The sequence below is a fragment of the Triturus cristatus genome, chromosome 1_2 (assembly GCF_964204655.1).
Source record: "Triturus cristatus chromosome 1_2, aTriCri1.1, whole genome shotgun sequence".
Taxonomy (NCBI): Eukaryota; Metazoa; Chordata; class Amphibia; order Caudata; family Salamandridae; genus Triturus; species Triturus cristatus.
Window position 1 is genome coordinate 752693591 of NC_140580.1, and position 26930 is coordinate 752720520.

At 43.4% G+C, this 26930-nt stretch overlaps 1 protein-coding gene across 2 annotated transcripts in view; it reads right to left on the reverse strand.

Moving 5' to 3' along the window:
• CXCL12 (C-X-C motif chemokine ligand 12) overlaps positions 1-26930 on the reverse strand; it is an 87898-nt gene that overhangs the window by 15042 nt on the left and 45926 nt on the right. Inside the window, exon 3 of one of the 2 annotated variants that reach the window (XM_085608688.1) lies at positions 17029-17115. In XM_085608688.1, the coding sequence (XP_085464814.1) occupies positions 17029-17115 (87 nt within the window). Of the gene's footprint in view, positions 1-14982; positions 17116-26930 lie in introns of those variants that run through there. The other variant, XM_085608689.1, reaches the window with a different exon arrangement.

Sequence of the window (26930 nt, forward strand, 5' to 3'; positions counted from 1 at the left end):
AAATGCCCAGTGCCCGCTACGGCCAGTCTGGCCCTGGCAGTCTCTCGCAATTTACTAGGTCAAAAGCCACCTGGAAGTCTATAAAGCAACAAAATACATTCCCCTTCCTGTCAATTGACCACAGACTGAAACAATGGTTTGTCGCAGAATGGCCTTCTCTAAACCCTCCCTCCTCAGTGGGCATAAGAGCATTCTCATCAACTCATTCCTTTAATCTTTTGAAGACAAACTTTCCATAAACTGCCGCCCTCACATCAATCAAACCAATTAATCTATAGCTCTTTGGCAGCCGCGGTTGGTAGGGGGAGTAGCTGCCAGGCGGTGACGTGGGGAGGGGCAGGGTGGGGGGGGTAGTAAACTATGGATTACGGAGGTTTTCAGGTAAGTACACATATAAAAAGTAAAACGCATTTCGTTGCGCGCACTGCATCCCCACATGCGATGCAGTGCACGCAACGAAATTCATTTTATTTATTTATATGTGTACTTACCTGAAAGCCTCCGTAATCCATAGTTTACTACCCCCCACCCTGCCCCTCCCCACATCACCGCCCGGCAGCTACCCCCACTACCAACCGTGGCTGCTCTTTGGGTCTGTGGTCAGTTCTTGGGGTCTGAGGTCATAATTTTAAAATATGTTCTGTCTATCTCTCGGTGCCTTTAAAAAACTTTTTCCATTTTCCCAAACAATTATGCACATTTATAAACAATTTTGTAATATGAATTCTGTACATCTTTACAAAAAATACCAGTACATGTTCCCTGAAATAACTTTATGTTTTTTCTAATTAATAAGTATTTTCTGGAGGTCACTTAAATAATTGTCTGCATGATTACATAAATTACACGACATTTCTAAACAAAAGAAACGTTTGTGTATTTTTAACAGTACTAGCAGCAATTTGTAAAAATATAATTTCAAAATACCTTTTCAATGAATTCTGAGCACATTTCAAACATGCCTTTTGTGCCCCTTTTATAGGATTCTTTAAAACCCTTCAGAGTACTTTTGTAGAACATTTTTAAAATTAAACGGAGTACGTTTTGGAATAATTGTTATACATTTGAAAAAGAAATGTCTATATATTTGTAACTAATTGTGTACACTTTTCAACCAATCATGCACGGCTGTAAATATTTGCAAACATCTTTTGAAACCATCGAGTGCCAATGGAAAAAGAGTTTTTAAAAACAATTTAGCAAATTGCTTTTAATTGCTAACCGTATTTTGCAACAATAGGTCATTAAATGCCATCTAGTTCTTGTGACATTTTGGGGTGTTCCTCTAAGTATCAATGAGTTGCGGGTTCTCATTTTCTTAAATATTTGGTTCCAGGGACAAATTCCAATTATTCTACAAATAAATACGCATTGGTCAGCAGCACAGAATTTCAGCAAAGTTGTCAAATATTGGTAAAATGGAGAAGATAGGGACTGAGGGTGTCTTTCCATAACTAGATTTATGAACATCAAACAAGAAATGACTAGACCTTTTCCAATCAAGCATATGAATCACCTGCAGTTGTCATGTCACATATACACACAGACGGTCCTTTACCGCATAATTCTTTTTATTTTTTTATAGAAACATATATCTTCAGATTTTTCAACACAGCATCAGATTAGACTGATATACATTTAATTTCCCTATTTCTTCCTAAATAGAATCTTGTTTGGAAATCAAACCGTTGTTGCATGTGTTTCCCCACACCCAACCCCATGGGTGACGGAGCTTCACTACCCAGGAGTGTGAGTTTTGTAAAGAGCTCTGACTGCTCTCCCAACACAAGGGGCAGCGTGGGCAACCTCCACGGGCAGCTTCTGAAAAGTGTTTATTTGTTTGTCTAATCCTGGGATTTGAGGCAGTGACAGGTGTGAGCTCATATTAGCTTCACAAAATCACCCCCGGAAGCGGAAACTCCTAAATGCCACTGATTGCTACCTTTGAGAGCTTGTCCCATTGTTGCTCTAATCCAACTAGAACAAACAGATGGTTCGGTACTTTTATATGAAAGGCCGTTTCACCACTTTTTGGTCTTTCCATGTTAGGAAATTTTTTTTCAATTGCATGTGCCATGTGACTTACACATGGATTGCAGAAGATGCAGATTGCCCAAGGTTTAAGGCAATATATCTATTAAAAGGAGTGTCTAAAAAGCTGTAAATTGCATGTTTGGCAAAACCTACAGGATATTGGGGATCTGGATCCTGTGAGGTTCCAGACTTAAGGTTTTTGCAAAGGGCAATTCAAAGGGACAGTCTCCCTTCCTGTGCAGGCTGACTCTACAGGGTTCAACAAGCAGAGCTGAGGTCTTCATCCTGGGGATGCAGCATGTGGTTGGACCATCAGAGCCCCACAGCGATGCTCTTTCTTTCTAGGTGAGGAGGGACAATTTTATCAAGCAGTGCGCTTCACCCTTTGAGGAGCATTGAGTTAAACTAACCGCTCCTCATCCTGTGAGCAGTGTTGAGCAGGTGTAACAGTGACACATACACTTTGTGGCGAGGAGTTCGGCTAACAACATTGCTTCTCATCCTGTAAGCGGTAAAATGTTGGCCAACATTTCCCCGTTATCGAGTAGGACAGACAAAACACGGCTTCTCATCCTGTGAGTATTACATGATGAGACCAAGAGTTTCTCTTCGTCCTGTATTAGCAAAGCCCCTCTTGGTTCAATAAAAGTGACAGGGCACTTGGGTTCACTGAAGCAGTATCTCTTTCCTTGCGTCCTCTCTGGCATCTCCTCTGCCTGCTCACTCACTCACAGGACCTAGAGCAGTCTCCACTCTTGAGTTAAAAGACAGGGGAAGATTTACAAAAAAGTCACGCAGCACAGCGCAGTCCCCCACGTGGTTGCGCTGCAAGGCGCAACTGGAAGGGAGCAGCAGAGCCCTATATCTTCCAAGATATGGCTCTCTCCTCCCCTTTCCCTAGCGCCGACGCTGATTTCAGCGGCCATTCACCACGCACACACCTTAGCACCATATCGCTAGGGTGTGTTCATGAGTCTACCATAGCATTTGTACAGGAAGGGTACCCTTCTTGTACAAAATACTCTGCCTAGACATGATGGAAAGCTTTTCTCACTTTGTATACATGCTGCACAGTGTAGCCCGCATGCTAAGCCGGAAAAGCACGGGGAAAAGAAAGCATTTCTCCTGTTAGCGCCTCCTTTGAAGCGGCGTTAACTTTTGGTGGCAAACCATGTCTACAAATCTTTGTAAATATGGTTTTGCGTCAAAAGGCATGGGTGGTTGCATGGGAGCGCTTATGTTCCACCCATGTATTGCCCCCGAGGCGCTAATTACTGCAATGCAGTGCTTAGCGCTGCTTTGCGCTTCTTTGAGGGTGTTTACGAGAGCAAAGCAAGTTTTGCGCTGGAAAGTAAATAACAAAAAAAAAATTGCGCTGGTCAGCGTCACTTTTGTGATGCTAACCCAGCGCAAAATGTTTGTAAATCCCCCACCCCCCCCCCTGTATTGTGGATAGATTTAAACTTTCCTCAAGGCATGAAAGAAACGACCAGTCCAGTAAATGGCCAAAGAGCAAAGGGACAGTCTACATAACAATCCAGCCATCCAGTGTTAGAAAGGAGACAACCCTCAACAATAAGTCTTTTTGAGGCAAAGGTAAACATGGTGTTCTGAGTACGCACCCACACGACCTGCAGGACTCCTTCTGGGAGTCTAAGAGGGCTAGACACACACACAAGACCACAAGCACATACACACCCCACACCTCCAGATGCATCACACATACATACACCACTGTGCAAACTCTTTATACATACATGTACACTGCGCCACACACCCCTCACTGCACATAACGGACCATGCACTGATCCTGAGACGGTGTGCACCGAACCCCACTCACACACACACACACACAACCCACACACATCACTTTGACACAAGCATACCCAACACACATATATACACTGACATGTGGACACCTCACATATGCACAAACATATTCACCCACACATACCCCACGCACAACGAGTTAAACACAGACATCCAACACAATGGATCATGCACATGCAAGCACTTCGCTACATACATACATACACCCACCATGCACATGCTTGCATTTCCACCTACATGTGTGTTGATACCTTCTCGGCTCCCTCTCACAGCGGTCGTCGCCTTGTCTCACGGGGTGTCTGGGCTGACTGGGTCCTCAGTGAGTGCCAATTTCCCAAACTGAGGATCTGGCAGCTACATCCTGGGAACTTCAGAGAAGGCACACATGTGCATGGCAGATGGATGTCAACCGCAATTATATATTTTATTTGTTTCTCTAACGTAGTGTAACTTTAAGCTTCCAAAAACACCCTCAATTGTAAAATCAATAAAACACCATCAACCATACCCTGGCTCGCTCTCATGGTCCTCCCCGTCCCAACCCTCCCTTATATCTCAGTGTGTGAAGTGAGCGCTCACCAGTGACAACCCAAATTCACATGATGTTTAATTCCCATCTGGTAGCCAAGCTTCCCACATCCGTTGCAGGACTCTGCCTGCCACCCTCCAGCGACCCCACCTGTCTGACCCTTTCCCGCCAGGGGCCACTGATCTGCCTGGTTCCCTTAAGCAGCCAACCAACACACTTTACCCTTTGCAGGTCATAGGTGGCCCTAGCCAATCGTTGCAATCTCCCCGCAGAACCAAGGGCCAATGTGTTACCTGCGCCCCTTCAGTGATCCGCCTCCAAAAACTCTTAGAAGTCAGGCATTCGTGCAATACGTTGGTGTAAAGCCTTCGAGTGTACATTTTTGTATTTTCTTCTCAAACGTCTGAGAATCGGGTCTATAGAGGTGGTGGTGGGACACGCAGCTTCTGAGCTCGGGTCTGCACGGGGGATTTGTCGTCGCATTGCTCCACACAAAGAAGGCTGGAACCGGGCCAGGCTCATCCGAAAAGGAAAAGATAATAGACAAAGTGTGTGTGTGTGGGGGGGGGGGGGGGGTGGAGATTGAGAGGGTCCCCGGCAGGTGCGCATTTCATCTTTCTCTTTGCACACAGCCCAAAGTTGCAGCTGGGAACCAACAAACGTGTGTGCGCGCGCGCATACGCACAACACTGTGCACACGTACACACACACGTACACACACGTAAACAAACACACAAACGTACACACACACACGTGCACAAACACACACGTACACAAACACACACATACATGTACACACACACACATACACACATAAAACACACACATACGTACACACACACACCTACATACAGGGCAGACCAAAGAATTGACGATTACCTCCATTTTAGTAAGAAAAAGAAAAGCCAGTCACTGGGGGCAGCTGAGTTGTTGTCACTCGAAGCACAGTCATTATAGTCAGCCCCACACCCGGGCTGTTAGAGGGCTTGTGCCTTTTCAGACCTGCTGCAAACTCCTCAGAGCTGCGCCTTTGGTAGCCCACGGCAAGGGAGGCACAGCTGTTTCCAGAGAGGCCTCAAGTGCGCCACCTTTGCATCCGTTTTATTGGTTCATAAAAGTGGAATAGTTGTCCACACTTCCAGCCATTAGGGGCCCGTCTTGCTCTAGGTCACCCCGAGAGGACCTTATTTTATCAGCCTCCTTAATACAGCGACGCAAGAGGATACCTGAGGCTGCGAGCGCTTTTACTGCACACACCTAGCGCCTGCTGGAAGGGCAGCTGGCCACGGAGCCTGCAGGGCGACAGAGAGGGCAGCCTCCTCCTAATCTTGCTCCCTTGCTAAATTGAATGCTGTTTTGTTCCTAACGGGCCTCTGTAGGTAGAGATGGCCCCCTCATGTTATTGCCCCCATAGCGTCAGGGGAAGGGGTGTAGCCAAAGGGGGTCTGATAAGGGGTCAGCAGTGAGAGCAAAGGGAGGTGAATCAATGCACCAAAGATGGGCTGGTCTGACAGATCACTGTGTGGGACTTTTTTTGCAGTTGTGGGCCGGTTTTATGGACATGTGGGTCTGTTTTTACAGTTGATTGCCTTGATATTTCCACTTTTTGAGCTATCTGCTTCGTTAATAGGGGCCACTAATATTTTGGTGCAAGTTTTTATTGGGCCCAGTCCAACACTGACTGCAGGAGATGTGGGCTGGAGCTCTAGTAAGTCTAGTCAAGGCTTTGGCACTTCACCCAAAAGTGTGTGGTTATCACAACTTAACTTATCTCTGTGTGCCTCAATTCATAAATATGTGTGAAGCAAATAAATCAAAATACAGTACATTGTGATGTATGGCACTGTCCCAATTACATCTTTCCATATCCCTGCCCATCACTCTCAGGTATAGAGCCTTTTTACCTTTAAGGCACTCCTAGACGGCATAAAAAGTTCTTTATAAAGAGGGTCGCTGCTCCCTGGATCTCTGACTGTTCTCTGTCTAGTGCATACCTACAGAAAAGGGTGAAACGAGGCGCTGCAAGAAAGATGAACTCAGGCTGCTTGCTGAGTGTGAACACAGGCTTTTCGGCCAAGATGAACTCAGGGTTTATATGGAAAGTGAACTGGGGCATTTCAAGAAACTACATAGGCCCTCAGAGGAGCATAAAATGGGGCACTGAAAGAAAGTTCAACTCTTCTAACGTGCAGGCGGTGAACTGAGGCAACTTTGAGCAAGTTGAACTCAGGCATGGCAAGGAGGCTGAAATTGTGGCACAGATAACTGAGGTTCTCTGACGAAGTTTAACACAAGCTCTGCATGCGGGGTGAACTCAAAACAACATGAGGATAATGAGACCTGGAATTTCCTTTAGTGCATTTTAAACATGTTCACTAATCGCCTACATTTGTCTTAAAGTGAGGCATATGACACACCTTCACATGTTCTTCGAACATTCCAGAACTGCCTGCTATCTAGTGCTTTTTTACCTGGAAGACAGAGGTGCTTATTTACTAGGCTCACCCGAGCATGCCCAGAGCTAAAACATCATGTGAGGCCCCACATAATACGATCACCTGTTTGTAAGGTTAAAAAACACTCCAGGGAAACAGAAAAACGCAGCAGCGCCAGGATCTGGCGCGATCTAGTGGTATAGCTGTGTTAGCTGCCTCATCATTAATAATTAGGGCATGGTTGCTGCAAAATATAGACATACATTTTGCAGCATAAGTGGAAGGCCATGAAAAAGCACAGAGGCAGAAAAAAAATTCCCTTGTGTCTGCACCTACACAAAACTGTCCCCTTATTCTTCAGACTCACTAATATCCAGTGCTGTTCTAATTGACAGACCAACCTGCAGTCACCGAAGCATTTATTTCTATTTATAACATAAAGAACTCATTTTTTCTTCAAGTCCACTCCCATCTCTGTGACCCAAAGTCTACTTACCTCTGAATGTACCCACGTGTGTTCATCAAGATAAGTATCCCTATGGGTCTGGTTGTACCCCAGATACAGACCATCACCGAATCACTGTCTCTCCCATCTCTGGCTGTATTTACGGTCCAGTCCCTGCTTAAGGCCAAGGCAGAGACAGGGCTAGTTGCAGTTTGTTAGTTTACGTTGTATTCCGTTCTTTTCTTTTCCCTAGACTGTTTTCGATCCATAATTCTGGTTTGGCTTCAAAGCAAATTTGAAAAAACACATATTTCCAAAGTTTAATGGGGAGAAAACAAAATCTGCAACATATAACAGAGCGCTGCACTGTGGTGAACCACACTTCCCTGGTTTGTCAGAATGCAAAATATACTACATTTTGTGAAAAATGACTTCACGCCTGACTTTCAGCGAAGCATATGCAACAGGACTTTTTGCAGTGAATGGGCTTTAATGTAAACCTGGGTCCAACACTGACTCTCTGTTTGATCTTAGGCGTTGTTGAAACACATTTTACGCCTGCCTCTCAAATAGCTATGTCTTTGCATTGTGAGGAAGCACCTGAGCTCAGTAAGCCCAGGTCTGACAGAATTTTTGAATCCCTTGTCCTGTTTTGCAAAGCTTGTTCTGTGAGCAATTGTGTTTACTCCTGTCCTAGGTATGAATTGCTCCTGCATTTCCACTCACAAAGCTTTTATTTCCATTCGGAAGGGGTAGTGGTCTCCTTTTGGGGAATTGGCGTAGCGCAGTGCCACAAGTCCTCTTGTGATCCTGCCCGACGCCAATGTGAAAGGACAGGAATACACTGTATTTATGAAATAGGGTGTATTCCGGTCTTTTCCCCTTCACTAGAGCATAATTTGCCACCTAGCGCCAACGTAGGCACTCGTACACCATGGTGCAAGGATGTCTGCATTGCATGCAGGATTGTTTTTGTGCAGGAAAAGGCACCTTTCTGCACAAAACAATCCCGAGTGACATTTTCCTCTTTCGATGTGTGCCGCAGAATGCTGCACACATGAAAAGAGGAAAAAACAAGGAGAAATAAAAAAAATTCTCCTTGTTACGCCTGCTCTGGGGAAGAGTAAGACTTTAGTGCTGCCACAGGTTTAGGTGATCATGTAAATCTGGGGCAGCCTCAAAATCCATGGGTGTTGCGTGGAAAAACCCATTGAAACGCCCATGAAACGCGTCCCTCGTGCAAAGTAAGGCAAAGCAGCAACTTGTGCTGCCTTACCCTACTCCATTCCTAGGAGGCCATGCAAAGCCGCACAAAGTGGCTTTACGTCGCCTCATAGACATGGTTGAAAGGTTTGCGCCGCCAGAGCATCAGAAAACGTGAAAGCTTCGGCAGCACAAGCCTCTCATAAATAAGCCCCAAGGTGTTTATCACTCATATGTTTCCAAGAATATGACATACTTACTCCCAGATTGTTCCTTAACCTCTTCAGTGCCCCGCCCTTTCCACACCCTGTGCCGGGCGTTGAATTAGCGGGCGGGGTTCATGACGAGATAGTCTCGTCATGGGCACAGCGCAACCGCGCTCCATGACGAGACTATCTCGTCATGGGCACTGAAGGGGTTAAAGTAGGCACAGGAATTCATGGGTGAGTCACAACTAAGTCTGGAGTAAAATGCAAAACCTTAGTGAATCAGGGCTTCTTGGTTCTTCAGCATCCGTAGGACTGGGGGTGTGACCTAAGGCAGTTGTATGACAGAATATAGACTGCAAAAATATCACCAAATATTATAAAAACTGGCCAAAATATTGTTTCCAGACATATCATTCAAACCCTATTAACTCCAGGGGCTATACAATTATTAACCATATTAACCATATTTAAGATATTGCTTAGCACCAAAAGCAAGTGCTTTTTCTGCTCCCACTGCCCTAGTGCAAGTCTGTGCTGCTGTTAGTCTCTCTGCTGCTGTTTTGCATCCATGTGCCCGCACTTCTGTGACAATGTGTTCAAAGTCCCCGAGCCTGCCTCAAATCCCGCGTGCGAATGGCAAAAAACATGCCTACAATTTGTAAAACAAAAATATATCTAGTGATAGTGTGGAAAAAATAAATTTTTATATTCTTAGAACGAACATGTAGAAAGGCGCATTGGGGCCTGGACATGGAAAAAGAGCAGAAATGTAAAGTGAATGGGGAAAGGAAGCCGGGGTGAAAAAGCAAAATAAAAAAAGTGGGTGAACTAAGGATCAGAAAAATAAATGAACAAGGCAAGAAAAAGAGGAGAAAAGGGCTATTAAGGAGCAGTGGGGATTTACAAAGTGGATAATAGATGGTATGGGGAGAGGTTCTCCCACAGAAAAAAACTGGGAAAAAGCAGGAGCTGATGCAGGTGCTGATGAAGGAGGGAAAATGCTAAAGACAGAACAGCATTGAGAGGAAAGGGAAGGTCAACACCATTTTGGATCAATGTTCACCATATGAAACCAAGCACTGCCAAAGCCAGTAGGTGTTTCCTTGGCATCCCAGCTCTAATAGAACAGTATGGGTGCTTCCTAGCAGACCGGTGTACTTGGTTTAGAACCCCTTTTTAGTTTTAATGCATATCACGGAAAAATACAATCGTTGTTGGCGCATATAGAAAACACTATTAGCTTTGAGTTAACATAACCTTGGAAAATAGTTTAAACACACAATAATGACTACAAAAGAATAAATAATGGAAATAAAAATTTAAAAAAACAAGGGGAGAGTGAGGTGGCCTTCTTTTTAGGAAGATGTGCACATGTGATTAGACAAGAGGCTATCACTCAGTGAGTAAAAGAAGCAATGGCTGAAGGGGCTGACCTATTGCCACATGCCATGCGCTGTGGTGGGTGGAATCAAAATGAGAATGATAGCTGAGCAACAATAAGAGATAAGACGAGATAGCAGATACTATTCATGGTTTAACCTGTTGTACCCCTTGACACTTCTCTCAATACCCCTGGTCTCAGGAGTCATGAAGGCAGCAGCAAGAACTGGAAATACATAGGGCTCTACAGGCCATATTTATTTCCCTACTTCATGCACTTCCCCCAGGCCTTCAGCAATAGACTGTTAATGGGCTACGGGTGGGAGGAAGGGGCAATTCTTTAGTGTCACTGGGATCAAAGTTGTAGGATGCTAATCCCACTATGTAGGGTGTGTTGGCGAACCTGTACCTATGTTGATGAGAGACCCCAAATGTCAGGTACATCAGGCGCTCATGAATGGAAATAGTTGCAGCACACCCAGGATGGCCATATGCACATCTATTGCATGTTTATGTGTTTGTACATGTAGTGAATCATACAAGTGGGCGTATCGACTGCCTGTTTGAGCCTGGACAGTCAGGATTCTCACTTCCTCAGTGAACATTCTGGTGCCTAAATGACTGATAAGGGTTTTCTACAGACAATCCTTCATTTCCTTAATGCTGACCTGACGTAGCCGCTATTTCTAAATGCTAAGCTGGTGCAGCCGCCATTTCCTGAATGCTTACCTGCTATAGCCGCCATTTCCTGAATGCTGATCTGGTGTAGCCGCCATTTCCTGAATGCTGACCTGGTGTAGCCACCATTTCCTGAATGCTGACCTGGTCTAGCAGCCATTTACTGGATGCTGAACTGGTGTAGCCGCCATTTACTGAATGCTGACCTGGTGCAGCCGCCATTTCCTGAATGCTGACCTGGTGTAGTTGCTATTTCTTGAATGCTGACCTGGTGTAGCCACCATTTCCTGAATGCTGAACTGATGAAGCCACCATTTCCTGAATGCTGAGCTGGTGTAGTCGCCATTTCCTGAATGCTGACCTGGTGTAGTTGCCATTTCCTGAATGCTGAACCGGTGTAGCCGCCATTTCCTGAATGCTGACCTGGTCTAGATGCCATTTCCTGAATGCTGACCTGGTGTTGCCGCCATTTACTGAATGCTGGCCTGGGGCAGCCGCCATTTCCTGAATGCTGACCTGGGGCAGCCGCCATTTCCTGAATGCTGACCTGGTGCAGCCCAAATGAAAGGTAGAAGAAGAGTCTACGAGCCCCCCTCAGACCCTCCTCTTCTAATTCAGCAATCACTCAGCTGCATTGAGGGAGCCGTTTATAGCATGGCGTTTTATATGCTGTTGATTCAATAGTGTAAGCATAGGGACTTTCCTGAACCAAACTCTGCGGCGGGAAAAAGTGAGTGGAAGTGGGCGTGTCTATGAAACAAGACCACCCGTAAGGGACCAGACCACTCAAAATATAAGCTGAAGGCCAAATCCAGTACATCGGGTTAAAGGGGAGTACACGGTGCCAGAGAGGACTCTGGGTAAATATTTCGATGTTATGGAGACAGGGAGAAAAATAGACTGGAGAGAAGAAAGCACAATTGTTTGACATCCCAGAATTCAAACATAAATCTACGATTGACTCACACAGTAAAACCAATACACAGGTTCAAAAACACACAGTAATATACGGCATTTACAAAATGAAACAGTTTAATAAATACAATCACAGATACAATTTCTGAAACAGACAGTAACTCAAACATCTACAAACTTAAACACAAGGTAACAGCATACATAATCAGAGAGGCAACCACACATTAACAAGCCAACACTTAGAGACTGATTTCAACATACACATACTAACACACTTAAAAAGATACACACATACAAAAACAAATGCAGACTGCAACACATTGTCATAAAAAGACGCAGAGAAGCACAACAACATAAACAGACTCACAAAAACACACTGACATATGCAGACAGTAATACATCCACATATCCAGGCAGTGACATGCCCACAACTGCAGACTCACAATGAATAGTTAAATAGACAGACTCCCAGAACCTTTTCCAACCTCTTCAGACACAAAGTAACACAGCAACATATACAGATTAGATTTGGTTAAAGAGAAAACCTTCACCATCACAGTTGTGTAATGTCAACATTTTGAATCAACGAAGTCAGGTTAACTTTACAGACTTTGCAGTGGTGAAATTAAAACCACCCAACCAATTGCAAGGTGGGCTTTCCAGCTGTGGGAAATCACATAGGCGGGACATCCTGCAACAAGAAATCTGGGTCTTCCCGCTGTAACCCACCCTCTGAGATTACTAAGTGTGGGGTTTATGTGAGGGTGATGGAGGCAGTGCCTGGGTAGAGCTAGGGTGGTGTGATGTGGGGAAAACGACGGCTGTCTTTGGATAGGGCAGAGAGAGTCGGAACTCAAAGCTACACCTTGGATTGGGCCTGAAACATAGGGCGGCTGCAGAGTACCAAACAGTACAGCCACTTTTCTGTGTGGCCTTTCACTGCAATCGGTTCCTGCTGGAGTCAGTGGCTGCATAAGCTGCCCTTGTTTATTTACTTCACAAACTTCACACATCACAAAGATGGTAAAGTTTAGCAACAAAAATTCACAAAGGTGTGAGTCGGGTGACTACCCAATTTCATATGTTCCAAAAAGAAGTCTCAAAGTAACAAATACAGAAGGTGATAATATACTGTCATTTATGGGCTCACAGCAACACACACATATGCAAACACCTGCAAACCTGAATATACAGACTGGGAGCACCACACCAAGAATTACAAGCTTACAATAATACACCAGAGTACACAAACTCTTGTAACAGACCAACATATGCAGGCTCAGAAATATTCACAAACATAAACAGAGTAATCATGAAATACACATGCTCACAGTACCACACTGACTGAAACACCAACAATACCATGAGTACACTGATTTACACCAACACACCGACACCAAGTTACTCGCTGTCATATACTGCTCCATAATACCAAACTGTCAACTCACAGTATCACGTCAGGATCAGTGCTTAATTTGAGCCTGTGGTTGCAGATGGGACCCATCGGCACTCATTTTTCAGCACCATCACTTATTTTTCCTTATCATACTTTGACCCAGAGTAAGAAAAACACAAAAGGGGGAAAGATGGAGGAAGAGAAAGACAGAAGAAAGAAAGCATTGATGAAACATAACCAGAAAAAAGTGAGATAAAAGTTCAGGAATTCTCTGGCAGTGGATGAAAAAGGCATGAGTTGGAGTCAAGACTACACAGCCCTGGTATTCGCCAATGGGCTTCTGAGCGAAACTTTGGGCTGACACTTCTTCTTTTACAAATTAAGCACTGATCAGGATTTGTCGATCGACAGTAGCACACTGAAACAGACAGACCTAAAGTCACACGCCAACACTGAACCGCAACTAATACTAACAAAGGGCCACATGCATCAAGCTCTTTTCCGGTCGCCAACGTGCCGATTCACAGAACCGGCCTGTTTGCAACCGGAAAAGCCCTTTCCTGATGCATGAACCCATTTCCATTCGCAAATTAGGTAATTGCAATTTTTTATGATTACCTAAATTGCAAATGCATTTAGGGAATTGCAAATTGTGATTCCCTAAAGGCGATCAAGCCTTTCCTAAATGCAAACTGTGCATTTAGGAACCGCTAATTACTATCAACTTCAAGTTGATGGTAATTTGCTAATTCTTTGAAAAATGCACAAAAGTGCATTTTTCAAAGTGACATATGGCACACACACATTCCCTTAGGGCATGTGTGTGTGCCACATGTGCACACATACCTTTTTGGGGGAGTGTATCGCGGGGCGTTAGGCCCTCTGGCACCCTTGGAATTGCATTCGCAATTTGCGATTACCAATTTGGTAATCGCAAATTGCGAATGCATTCCCATTCATTCCTATGGGGATATAGGCCCATAGGAATGAATGGAGTGAAAGTATCTAATAGCGATTCGCAATTTGCGAATCGCTAATAGGTAATGTTTAGGAATCGCAATTTATTTTGCGATTCCTACATGCATGAGGAATTGCGATTCCTAAACAGCGATTCCTTAAAAGTCGCTATTTAGGATTTGCAATTCCTTATGTTGATGCATGTGGCCCAAAGAGAGACTGACCACACCTACATACATGTACTCACAGAGTCAGAGCATAAACATGAGATCATTGTATGCCGTGCAGACGGGTCTCACATGTCTGCCTTGACCTGATCCACTTGATAAACTCTGTAGGAACCCAACCAGTTCCAAAGCCACAAATGAGGTTCTTTCTCCGGCAGCATTCCCAGTCACTTTAATTTAAAGTGAAAATACATGTTTTTTTCTCTCTTGAGAACTCTTATTCTGTCAAACACATTAAAAGAAAATGAAAGGTTGCCAGGCGTATTGACCTTTGCTGAGAGAATGTGTATTCTAGTGGACTTATTTTTGCTTTCTATATTACTTTTCCAATCCAAGTGGATTTTACTTTTGAAAATTTGAACCCGCTTTTGGGAAATTGTTGTTTTGTTTATATTTTGGCCACAGTCCCAGACTTTCACAATGTCTCCTGTCCCACACTGCAACAAGACTCCAGCTGCTTGCATGGATCTTAAAAACTGAGGTCCTTATTGTGGTCAAAACGTGCAAATCTGTTGCCAATCCCCCTGCCTGCCTCCAGAGCTGTTTGTAAAGGTGGCTTTGAGCACTGGTCACCTGGGAAAGAACTTCCAAGCAACCCAATTAAAAAAAAACACAGAACCAGAAGGAAAAAGCCTTTTAGGAAAGATATAAATGTATTTTTATATATTTTTATAGGACGTACAATGTGCACTCTTGCTTCTCTGAAGTATGTACCAAACTACAAGGAAGGCAGACACTGATAAAAACATGTTGACATACATTTGCATTTTCTTCTGCATGCAGATGTAAAGGTTTTATTGCTGACGTGTCACAAGATATCATATTTGCTACAAACTACATACAAATACAAAAATAAAGTATAAAATCTAAATAATGGATAATTGCTGAATACATATTGATTTTCTATATATTTTTTAAAGATGCATGCTACACATACATTCCTATGGCTTTCACGAAAATGAAAAATTGATTATTCAGAAAATACATGTATTTTCATAAGCTGTAATAAAACAGAAAATGAACATATATGGAATGCAGAGTTTTTGAGGAAGGGATTAGATTGGGCTAGTGTCTGGTTGCGCCCAGTACGGCATAAACATATACATGAAAACCAAGTCTGAAATCAACTGTGTTGGCCGTGCACAAAAAGGCACCTTGATGACTAATAACCACATACAGCTCATGGAAGCAATAAGGTGGTGCTCAAAATCCCTTTTGATGCAGCAAACTATGGTGATAGGAACTTGTCTTTCATGAACATGCGATGTATTTTGGCTGTAACACAAAGATCTCAGAATATCCACGGCAATAAGAACCAGCTCCAAGTCCTTCTGGCCTGTGGCTCAGTAACTGCAGCACAGACGGGTGAGTTTTACTCCAAGGTCACCCGCAAAAAGGGAGAACAAGGCATTAGGCCAGGACCTGAATTCATAACTTCATGAATTGCACTAGTGCCTAGGCTTTAGCGCACAATGTTACAATAACTGCTGGCTCAACTCTGAATTATCCAGGAAAGCACTGAAAAATGTAGGTAGGTAATGGGTGGATTCTTCAGCTCAATACAAAATGTCCAAATGGTATGAATGAGAAACAGTTTTACATTTTTGAATTTAGCAGGCTAAACCATATTATTGCCAGGGATGGGCGTGCATTTCTGCATGGCCCCTTCTAGTGCTCCATTGGAACAACAAAGTACCGTGGTATTGTGTTTAATAAATGGAGAGAACTGTGAAATGACCAGCCCATGACATACCACACAACATCACTGTTCATTGAAATGTTAGGGTTGAGGATACTTTTGGCTGATCCTAACACTGAGAAGGTTCCTAACATTCTCCGGAGAATCTGAGACAGAGACAGGGGGTTCTGCCTAAAAATCTGAGCGTCCCTAATGCTGTTAAGGTTGCATGCACAGAAGTTGTTTGTGCTACGACTGGGGTTCATGATACTCTTAAGCAGTACTGATGTTGTGCGCGCTCAAGATACTGTGTGACCTGATCACACTTTGAGATTTCCTATATCTTGAGACTTTTCAATTATCATAGCCCTCTTTATTTATTCACGTGTTCAATAATTTCTTGTGTTTTACCCCTCTACCTGCCAATGAGGATTCTTGAATCCATTATATGTTATTTAGTTAGTGTTCCTGATATCCTGGAGAATTTCGACCATGTTAGATTTCTTCATGCTGTGAACGTTCCTCATACTGCGGTTCCAGATACTGTGGCGGCTTCTGTTGTGAGGGTTACCGATACTAGGTGGATTACTCACATAATGAGGATATGCTCTTTAATTTCTTTAGTGTCTCATGATCTGGCGGCTCCCGATTAGGTTCAGTTTCCAGGTGGTCACTGCCTCCTATGTTTAGGCAGATTAGCCCCTCAAGTTTTTCTTTGTCATAACATAGGTCTTCACCCCCACTCCCCTGCAGAAACCCCCTTTCCCAGTATTTCCTTTCCTAAAAATGTGTTTTGTTATCTGGGGGATGAGCTTGGGGCCAGATTCCAACTAGTCGGGAACAGAGGCGGTCCCGAGTGTGACAAACTGAGATGGGCAAGATAGTGAGAACCAAAAAGAACCAACGAAGGTGATCCCGCCTGCAGCAGGGAAGGTCTGAAGTCTCAGTGCTTTTAGCTGAAGGTCCTGCATTTTGTACAATATAAGCACCATTATGCTCTGCGCCCATATCCTCATGGTCACAGGCTAGGCATTGTCGCAGTCCGTAGGGGGTAGACCAGCCCTGAAGCTTGGCCCTATCCTATCTGGCTGCAGGCCCTGCTCCCTCCTTACTTGTTTAGGAATTTCTCCAGGTATTCTTGAATCCACTTGATCTTAGGGTCCAGGCACACCTGTCTGCTACTGTTCTTCAGTTTTGCACTGAAAAAAAACCGAGAAAGACGAAAATAGAGTTAGGACGGCCTAGGTCAATACTTCATTAGAAATATATTCTTGGGGGCAGGGTGGAATAATCATCCCCTCACACCACTGGCCCAGTCACGTACAAGAACATACAAGAAGAAAATGAACCTTTATTGTGTGTATGTAAAAGTAAAACATATCTCCTCTTCATTCTGTTACAGATCGGATGTGACAATCTTACCCTAAAATCTGCGTTGCTATTGCACATCAGTTCTTTTTTTTCACGCTGCAGGGAATTCAAGCGACTGCGTAACTTATTTGCTGTCAACCCTGGTCACTCCAAATAATTAAATATCATTTCTCCTATTAGGGCAACCCCGTAACCCAAAAGTAGCTGAGATATTAACGAATACATTTACAGAAGTGCTTCCAAAGGAACATATTTCACGGCCATTAAATGAAATACATTCACTCAACTTACACCATCTTTAAGAGCCGAAAAAATTATTTTTACAAAAAATAATCTTTTTTTATTCATAAATGTATTTGTGTGTTTATTAATAAGAAATAGTTCTTGTAAAAAATACTTGTTAATTATTATAAACAGTGAACATCGCTATGATACTGTTGAGAGGTACTTTGTGTGTTGTCTCACCACTTAGATCTATTCTTTAGTTCTCCCTTCTGCTACTGGGGCCCATGGACCATTGCTTCATGCTAGGAATTAGTCCAGAATGGAGTTCCCTGACTATCATCTGTACACAATTTCCCTGTTTCCTGTTTGTAGACGTTTCACACGGTTGTGTCTGAGATATTGGAGTAAAACATAGATAGCAACAACAACAAAATACAGGAAGGAGCACATTAAAACAAAGGGAAAGGCGTGTGCCTGAATCCTACTCATCAAATGAATTTTAAACAACACCAAAAAGTAAATTCTAAACACAACACCAAAGAATCCACGTATACCGTAAAGGAATTTAAACACCACTCAATAAGATCTGAACACAACATAAAGGAGTCTAAACACAACTTGAAATTCTATGACCACAGCAAAAATGGATCTAAAATGTACAAGAAGACTCAAGGAAACCTAAGAAATCTGTCAAAACATTTGTACTCATTAGACTCATTTGAGCTATGCTTAGCTTGGCATGTCACTGCTTGGACACAAGGTGGGCTTTCACCGCTTGGAAAGGGAGCATCCTGTTGGGATTCACTGTGACACAGGATGTGGGCAGGTTTTGTTTGTTGCAAGAACCTGCATGCCTTGGGGAGAGTACAGAATCCTGTGTTTGTGAAACACAATACAGATTAGTTAATACTGCAAGCCTCAGGGGAGACCTATTCTACAAGCCACAGATAAAGGCAGCTTGGAATAGCTTTTGACCCCCATGGGAAACAGATCTGGGCACACCCAGCTGGAATAGCTGGATATCCCAAAAACTACAAACACAGTGTGTGGAGTTGCATTGAAATTGTAATTGTACAGCGCTTACTGCCACCAAAGAGGCGCCAAAACGCTTTTCGGCCTGCAGAACCCAAAAGGATTAGTGGTGGATTAGTATAGGGAAAGATAAGTATAGTATTTGTATTAGTATAGGGAGGTATGAGTCAATTTGAGCAGAGGACATGTGAGTCTGAAAGTTGGATCGAATAGAGTAATGGAGGGCTAGAAGAAGGAAGAAAATCCAGAAGTCTTAATTGGGAGATCACAGTAGTAAGTTGAGATCTGGGAAGAGTAAATAAAGGAAGGATGCAGGAGGGAAGAGCCTGCAAAAAGGGATTAGGGAGAAAGAGAATCAGAGTACAAAAAATTAGGTTTGGGGTGAGTCAAACGACAGATAACATGAGGGTGAATTTAGTACTGTACTGCCTTGCCACATACAGCTGAAATGGTGGTCATTATTGAAATTTCACACAGAAGGAAGCTTTGTGCATGCTGTGATTGCAAATAATCCACATTGTATGCTGCTGAACTGTCTAGTATTTAAATCACACAATTTTATATTTTATTATTTACGTGTGAGTATTGTTTAACACTATGATGAGCACTGCTATGACCAGTGACTGCTTGCACAAAACTGCATGATGTACTTTCAGAAATTATGACATTTCAACCATTTTCTTAATTGTTGAGAATATTAGAGAGCCCTGGGAGTATGGTAAGACATTCCGGTAGAGCATCCCTTCATTTATGATTTAGGGACAGAGTTAAAAGCATGGATGGGGCTCTTTTGGTTTCAGCCCTACTGAAAATGCACTCGCATAGAAAGCTGATGCGAGGAAGAAGTTTGTGGTAAGAAAAATAACACAAAAAAAACAAAAGTTTTACAAGCAGCAGCCACTCCCATTCTGGACATTAGTGTTCTTCCAGCGCACTCGCAGTAAAGATCTTCCCTCAAAAAGCGTGTAATTACATGATGTGGTATTGGCATAATTGTTTTATTTAATATAACAAGCATAATGAGAAATTAACAAAATTATGTGAATTAAGACAGGAATTGGACCCACAGTTCCCAAATTTGTTATGGCTCGATCTAAGCTTATGAAACCCTCTTCCATTCAATCCAGCCATGAATACCCCTGCCACAATAATCTAACAAGTACAGGAAGTATTTTTTGGAATCTTCTGCATAGGAGTGGAGAAGTATCTTTGACTGAGAAATAGGTCAAAAGAGGGAAGAGGAACCAATAAGAGTCTGCTGGACACTCAGGGGAAAAGGCTCTGATGTTACGTAGATTTATTGTATGTTGCCGAAAGGGTATGGCGGGGATGGAGAGGAGTGTGGCGCACAGATGGGAAAGAAGGACCAGTAGATGTGAATCTAGAGGGAAGATGGCTGAATGAAGAGGCACACTTGAGGATAGAAAGGTCCTCCTAAAAATGATAGTTTGTTGTGGAAAGACAACATTAGGTGTCCTGCTGGCAAATAGGGAGGGATATAGAGGTAATAGTGGCGGTGGAGCGAGGGAGGGCAGGTAGTAACAGGCTAGTCGATCAGGTAACTGTTAGGGGGGTTGGGTACAGTAAGAGGGTGAGGGCATGACAGAGAGTTAGAAAAAAAATTAAATTATTGAGAGATAGCTTGGAAAGCCAGTGAGAACCAGGGATTGCAGGAGACTTCATAGAGACGGTATAGACTGTCTACAATTTGGACAGACAACCGTTTCATTCAGTCTCTACAAGACAGATATTTGTATCCACTCCCTCACAGCTGAAGAGGGAGGAACAGGACATGGATTTCTGTGCTTCAAGAAAAATGGGACTGTGCCCCTTGTGCTTTCCCCATACTCACAATAAAATATTTTTTTCAGGTCTTCATTGCAATGTAATGTTACCACAAGGTGGAGCCCTAGGGCTGTTTCCTTACCACACTCTGGTTAATCACAGACTCTAGGCAGAGGCCTCAACCAGGCTCTTTTAGGAGTAACTCCGCACCAAGTGCAGGAAGCTTGGACGTTTAAACTCACCTAGCCTAGTAGGGTAGTCACCCACGAAGACCTCATCCTACTTTGGTTAGTTGCCTGATGTGGCGAGAGCTCTTTGTTTATACGTCAGCACAGGACGGAGATATATCTTTGGTAAACTTTTGGGATGCTTTACGACCCAGAGCAAAGATGGAAGAACAGACTTGCAGTACAACATGTCTTACAACACCCCTATGGCACGACAAATCAGACAAGCAGTGCCAAAGCGGGTACATGAACATAGCGGTCTAGCGCCGCTTCCTGACAGCAGCCATCTTGCAATGATTTGCAGTGTTCTGCTGCGGGCTGCTGCCTATCAGCGTGCTAGTAAATCAGCGCGCGCTTTACACTGCCACGACCACAAATCACAGCGTGTCATGTTTTATAGTACCTCCCTAGCGAATCACAGTGTGTGATGTTTGTTGTACTACTACTGTTTGTATATATCACATCGTGTGCTGTTTTATATTACCGGACGAGTAAATTACAATGTCTGCTGTTCTCATTCTTATCTTATTGTGAGCTATTTACATGTCCATCTCAGTTAATCACATTATCTGGCGTGCTAAATCGCTCATGTTTGCAAATCGCGCTTGAGGGTGTTTTATGGGTGTACCATGTGTGTAATTCACATTGTCGTCAACTTTACACTACCACGTTTGCCTACCGCACTGTGTGATGTTTTAATGCGTCATCCACTTTTTGTATTACGATATTTGCTCTTCTCCGGTACCTCGATTGTAAAACACACCCTGAGTTGGGTTACAATGCCACAGAAGTTAGCCACATTGTTTGGGTATGAGAAGCCCGCCAGCTCACCAGCATCTTGCGCTGTTTTCGTTTTCTACGGAAAGTTCCAGATCTGGTGAGAGAAACTTTCCTGCCGACTTGCAGAGGTTCTCGCGCGCTCTTCTGCATTATAAATTGTCACCTGTGCAGCTGGTCAGAGGCAGGTTGGGCTGTCAACATGAAATCAATAATTGGTGCGCAAACGTCTACGGTCCCTGCAGCAAACAGTGATGAGTGCAGCACTATTTTTTTTACTTTACATAAAACACAGACTGGTTCAAACCAACTGGAAAAGCACACGTCTTCTTTATGCACTGAAAAAGTATCTAACTGATGAATTATTAAACCAAAATAGTCACAGAAAATTTGCTTTTCTGCGTGCAAATAACACTTTGAAATTTAGGCGATTAAGTCTGATGTGTTAGCGTTCATGACAATTGTAGCCCTTTTACATTTATGAAGAAAAAAAAGTAACGTTTGTGATTTATATGAAAAAAAAATGCTACAACTTCGGCCCAAAATCTGGCCAAGTTAGGCATAGAAAAAACACAGAGCATTGTTACTGGAAGTCTTTGTAGAAGTCAGCAGAAATCCCACATCTGTATTATTCCTACATCTGAAGGGTCCAGTTACAGTGACCGGAGTATTGCCTCTGTTAAACGTCATTAAATATTTTTTCTTTCAGTGTTTCTTCAACCTCTGGATCATGCACAACATGCATTAGTCAGGGAATAAAAACACTGTAACTCATGTGTGGAGACACTGCCTACACATTATCGGCGAAGTTGAAATTAATGTGCTTTCGCCTTTAACCACAAAAATACCAACAAAAACATCAAAAGTTCAACATTGGGTTCCTCTGATTCAAACTCTCTGGCATTTGTTTATCAGACGCCCAAACTAATGTTTAAATCTATGGTGAACTCCTGCTCGAAAAGCATTGTGGGGGTTTGGGAAGAGTGCAGTAACGCCCTCTGTGAGTGGCCCGCACTACCACAAGCGCCAAAGACAGAACCAGTGCTTAATTTGAGGCAGCAGTTACAGACGCTGGGCCCAATTTTGGGGACTGTGACTTGACTTTCATCATCAAACTTTGACAAAGAGCAAAAGAGAAAGGCAGAAAATGGAGAAAGAATGTAGGAAAACGGGGACAAAGAGAGAAAGCAGAGATGAGAAAATAACCTGCAAAATCTTTGCCCCTACACATATTTTTTACAAAGTGAACTTTTTAGCACATTAACAGGTGAAGATAATGGGGTGAAAAAGTAAAGAAAAGGGGTTCCTGGGTGGGCAAATGCCAGGTCAGGTGAGTCTGTCTCCCAGGCAGGGTGCTTGCCACTGGCACCATGGGTCATGCACTGGAAGCTGGCTACCTCCCAAGCTTAGGAAAAGGGTAGTGACATGGTAAGGGACCACACAACTCTAGACTGCCCATTGTTTCTTGCCTTCAGGAGCCACGAAACTGCCCCAGTGCAAGAAACATTATAGGAATTTGGATTCTTTTTGGCAGAAAGGAGACATCAAAGTGTTCTGTGAGTGTTAAGTGCACCAAAGTTGGTTTGCAAACTTATGTACAAAGATGATGGGCCTCAAAGAAACTAAAATCACTTACTAGTTGTTTTATTGCTTTGTTCAGAGTCACTAAAAGCGCTTTGAAACCACTTGGAAGTATTATGTTGCTATTGTCTTCAGCATTAACATGATGTGATAAGTTTAATTTGTGCACTAGAGCAACGAACATGGGACAGGGACATGGGAAGACACAGGAGCATGGACACTAACATGGACAAGAACCAACAGAGATATGGACATGGAAAACAGACAGGGAACTGGAGGCAATAAATCAGGAAAACTGGGGCAGTCACATGTTGACATGGACACAAGAAGATGGCACACACGTATCTACAGAGGTATATGTAGGGCCACTGAAACTATGTAATTGTGCAGCCACAGCGTTTTTCACATAATTATAGGTTTGCCGCATTTGCCACATAATCCATCATCTACTGCATAGTCTGCAGATTTAATAAAAAAAAATTGTTTCTAGCTCAATTGGTTCAAAAGTTAATAAAAGCGCAGCAGCACATGTTGCCGTGTAGCGGAAGGCCTTTTGCAAAGGTTGACTGGTCACCTTTCTGTTGCTTATTGCTATATTTGGGTATTAAACTGGTACTAATAAGGTGCATCCAATGCCCGGACTGTGGTAACAAGTGTAACATGTGCAAAATAATGAAGTAACACTTCCTAAAAATTTGCCAAATTACGCCGCATGATTTGACATTTCTTGCAGCATCATTTGCTGAACCCTGTCACATAATTTGGCCCTCCTATGCCGCATAATTCCAGTGGCCCTGGGTATAAAGATACTGATACATGGATGTGGACTGTGGGTCATGTAGACTGGCACGTGAAGACCATACCGTTAATTTACAGACTCTGGGAATATGGGCTCAGAGACATGCACACTGAGGGACGCAGAGCGTGTCCAGTGGGGCACAGACTCTGAGGATGAACATATTCACTTGGTCGATGGACACAAGGACACTGACACCATGGACACATGCAGAGAAAACCATATCACCAATTCAACAACCCATAGCACCAAGAAGATATGCAAATGGATGATGCTGAGCTTTGCACAGAGTTTCATACAATATCAGGCAGAAGACGCAGTGGGGTGGGCAGATATAAAAGAGTGTGCGGGGCAATGAGGTCCGAGACTGTGCAAAATTCTAAGATATAAGAGATTGCAACACGTGCAAAGATTAGAGAACATACGATCAGGGAACGTCTGAACAGCTCAGTAATTCTGAGGATAACAACAGTTGAAAGATAGTGAGTGCATCAGGGACCATAAATAATGGGGACAGGCGAGATCAGTTACTATGAGGAGAAATAATATCAGATGTACTTTGAGTACCACCGATCAGAGAGATTGAGAAGTGAACTGACTTGAGACTGTGGACAGAGGACAACTATGAGAACAAGAGGGATCAGACACACTGTGGACATCACAGATCAGAGACTGCAAGAGTATCAAAGATCAGAAAACATAGGCGAGTAAAGGTAAAAGACTATTATGAAAGCAGAGGTCAGCGACTGTGAGCTTAGCAAAGATCAGAGAACCTGAGGGGAGTATAGGAAATAGGCTATTACGAAAGTACACATAAGAGACTGTGAGGTTAGCAAAGATCAGAGAACATGACGGGTGTAGAGGTAAGAGACTATGATGAAAGCAGAGGTCACAGACTGTGAGGTTAGCAAAGATCAGAGAACCTGAGGGGAGAATCGGAAAGAGACTATGATGAAAGTGGACATCAGAGACTGTGAGGTTAGCAAAGATCAGAGAACATGAGGCAAGGAGAGGTAAGAGACCGTGATGAAAGTAGACATCAGAAACGGTGAGGTTAGCAAAGATCAGAGAACATGAGGGGTGTAGAGGTAAGAGACTATGATGAGAGCACAGGTCAGAAACTGTGAGGTTAGCAAAGAACAGAGAACATGAGGCAATTAGAGGTAGGAGACTATGATGAAGTCAGAGATCAGATACTGTGAGATTAGCAAGAATCAGATAACATGAGGCGAGTAGAGGTATGAGAATATGATGAAAGTAGACATCAGAGACTGTGAGGTTAGCAAAGATCAGAAACAGTGAAGAAAGTAGAGACTATGATGAAAGCAGAGATCAGACTATGAGGTTAGCAAGGATCAGAGGTGACTAAAGGTAAGAGACTATGATGAAAGTAGACATCAGAGACTGTGAGGTTAGCAAAGTTCAGATACAGTGAAGAAAGTAGAGACTATGATGAAAGCAGAGATCAGAGACAGTGAGAGAAGCAAAGATCAGAACACAAGAGGTGAGCAGAGATAAGAGACTATGATGAAAGCAGACATCAGAGACTGCGAGGTTAGCAAAGATCAGAGGAGTTGGAGAGAGTAAAGGTAAGAGACTAATGAAAGCAGAGACTGTAAGAGTAGTAAAGATCAGAGAACGTGAGGCAAGTAGAGGTAAGAAACTATGATGAAGTTAGAGATCAGATACTGTGAGGGAAGCAAAGATCAGAGAATGTGAGGCACGTAAAAAAAAGCGACTTTGATGAAAGCAGAGATCAGCGACTGTGAGGGTAGCAAAGATCAGCAAATATGAGGTGAAAACAGGTAAGAGACTATGATAAAAGCAGAGATCGGAGACTGTGAGGACGGAGAAGATCAGAGAACGCAAGGCGAGCAGAGGTAAGAGACTAAGATGTAAGTAAAGATCAGAGGCTGTGAAAAGAGCAAAGACTGGAGGAGATCAGATCACAGATGCCAGAACATTAGGAAGTTCAGCAACCATGAACACAACAGACACTAGGAAGTCTGCAAGACGGCAAGGCATCAGTCTTGGCTTTAGGACAGTGAGACCGGTGCCATCGCACCGGGCGCAGGGCAAAGAAGGAAAACTCTGGGTTAATGCACTTGCTGTGCTTTGCCTGTGGCTAAAAGAAGAAATTGAAGAAGAAGGTGGGTGCGGTGAGGGAGTGTCGAGAAACCCTGGCTCAGGATCGGACATGCACAGATATTGTGGCACATGTACATACGTGTTAACACAGCCATACAATAGAGCCCTGGGCACAAGAACATATGCAAAGATGTGCTCACAAACGCAGACAAACATGCACACATATCCACGCACTATGCACAAACAAATACTCAATCTAAAAAAGTTTGCTGTTGGGGGTGGTGTGGCTCCAACAAAGATTATTGCAGCTGATGCCATCAACACTATAGCAGGCCCCAATGGGCAGGAACATTGAATACTGTAAGGAGAGCAGAGATTACGGAATCGAAGACAGGAGAGAAAGAGAGTGTGAAGGGACCATAGCTCAGAAGTCCTGTGAACAGCAGAGATCTAAAGCTTTAAGGATGTTATTGATGGGAGAACACAGGGAGAGTGGATACTTTAACATGAACCATGCTCAGACACTCTGAACACTACATATTAAAGACAAATGGCAGCTAAGATCTGGGGCCGTACATTAAAAAGTGCCTGGGGTGCAATTTGTGTGTGCCCCTATCACAAAGACCACTTAAGTTCAACCCAAGACGATGTGCAATCCATGAGGTTTCCTCAGTACTCACCACTACCTCAATACTGCACAACACACTTGGACTTCCGATCCATGATGTATAGCACATGGACGATTGATAAGTCAGTACTGGAAGAAGAGAATTATTACCGGTACCTAGGCGTGACGATTGGGAAAGGCAATTCAAAAAAGAACACACTCTGACTATAAAAGCAAAGTCCAAAACATTGATTTACGCATATAGACAGCTTCAACAAAAAATGGGGGGTCTCAACTATACGCACCTCCTTAGGGTAATGTCTGCCCAAATTCAACCTACACTATCATATGGACTAGTCATTTGGCTCGGAGGCGAGGCCAAAATCTTAAACGAATTACAGAACAAAATCTACAAATCTGTGTTCAATCTGCCTAAATCAGCATCTGCGGCTCAAATCCGTCTCGAATTTGGTTTACAAAATCAACACCTTCGTTCAATGTCAAGGTTTGTAAAATGGTGTCACA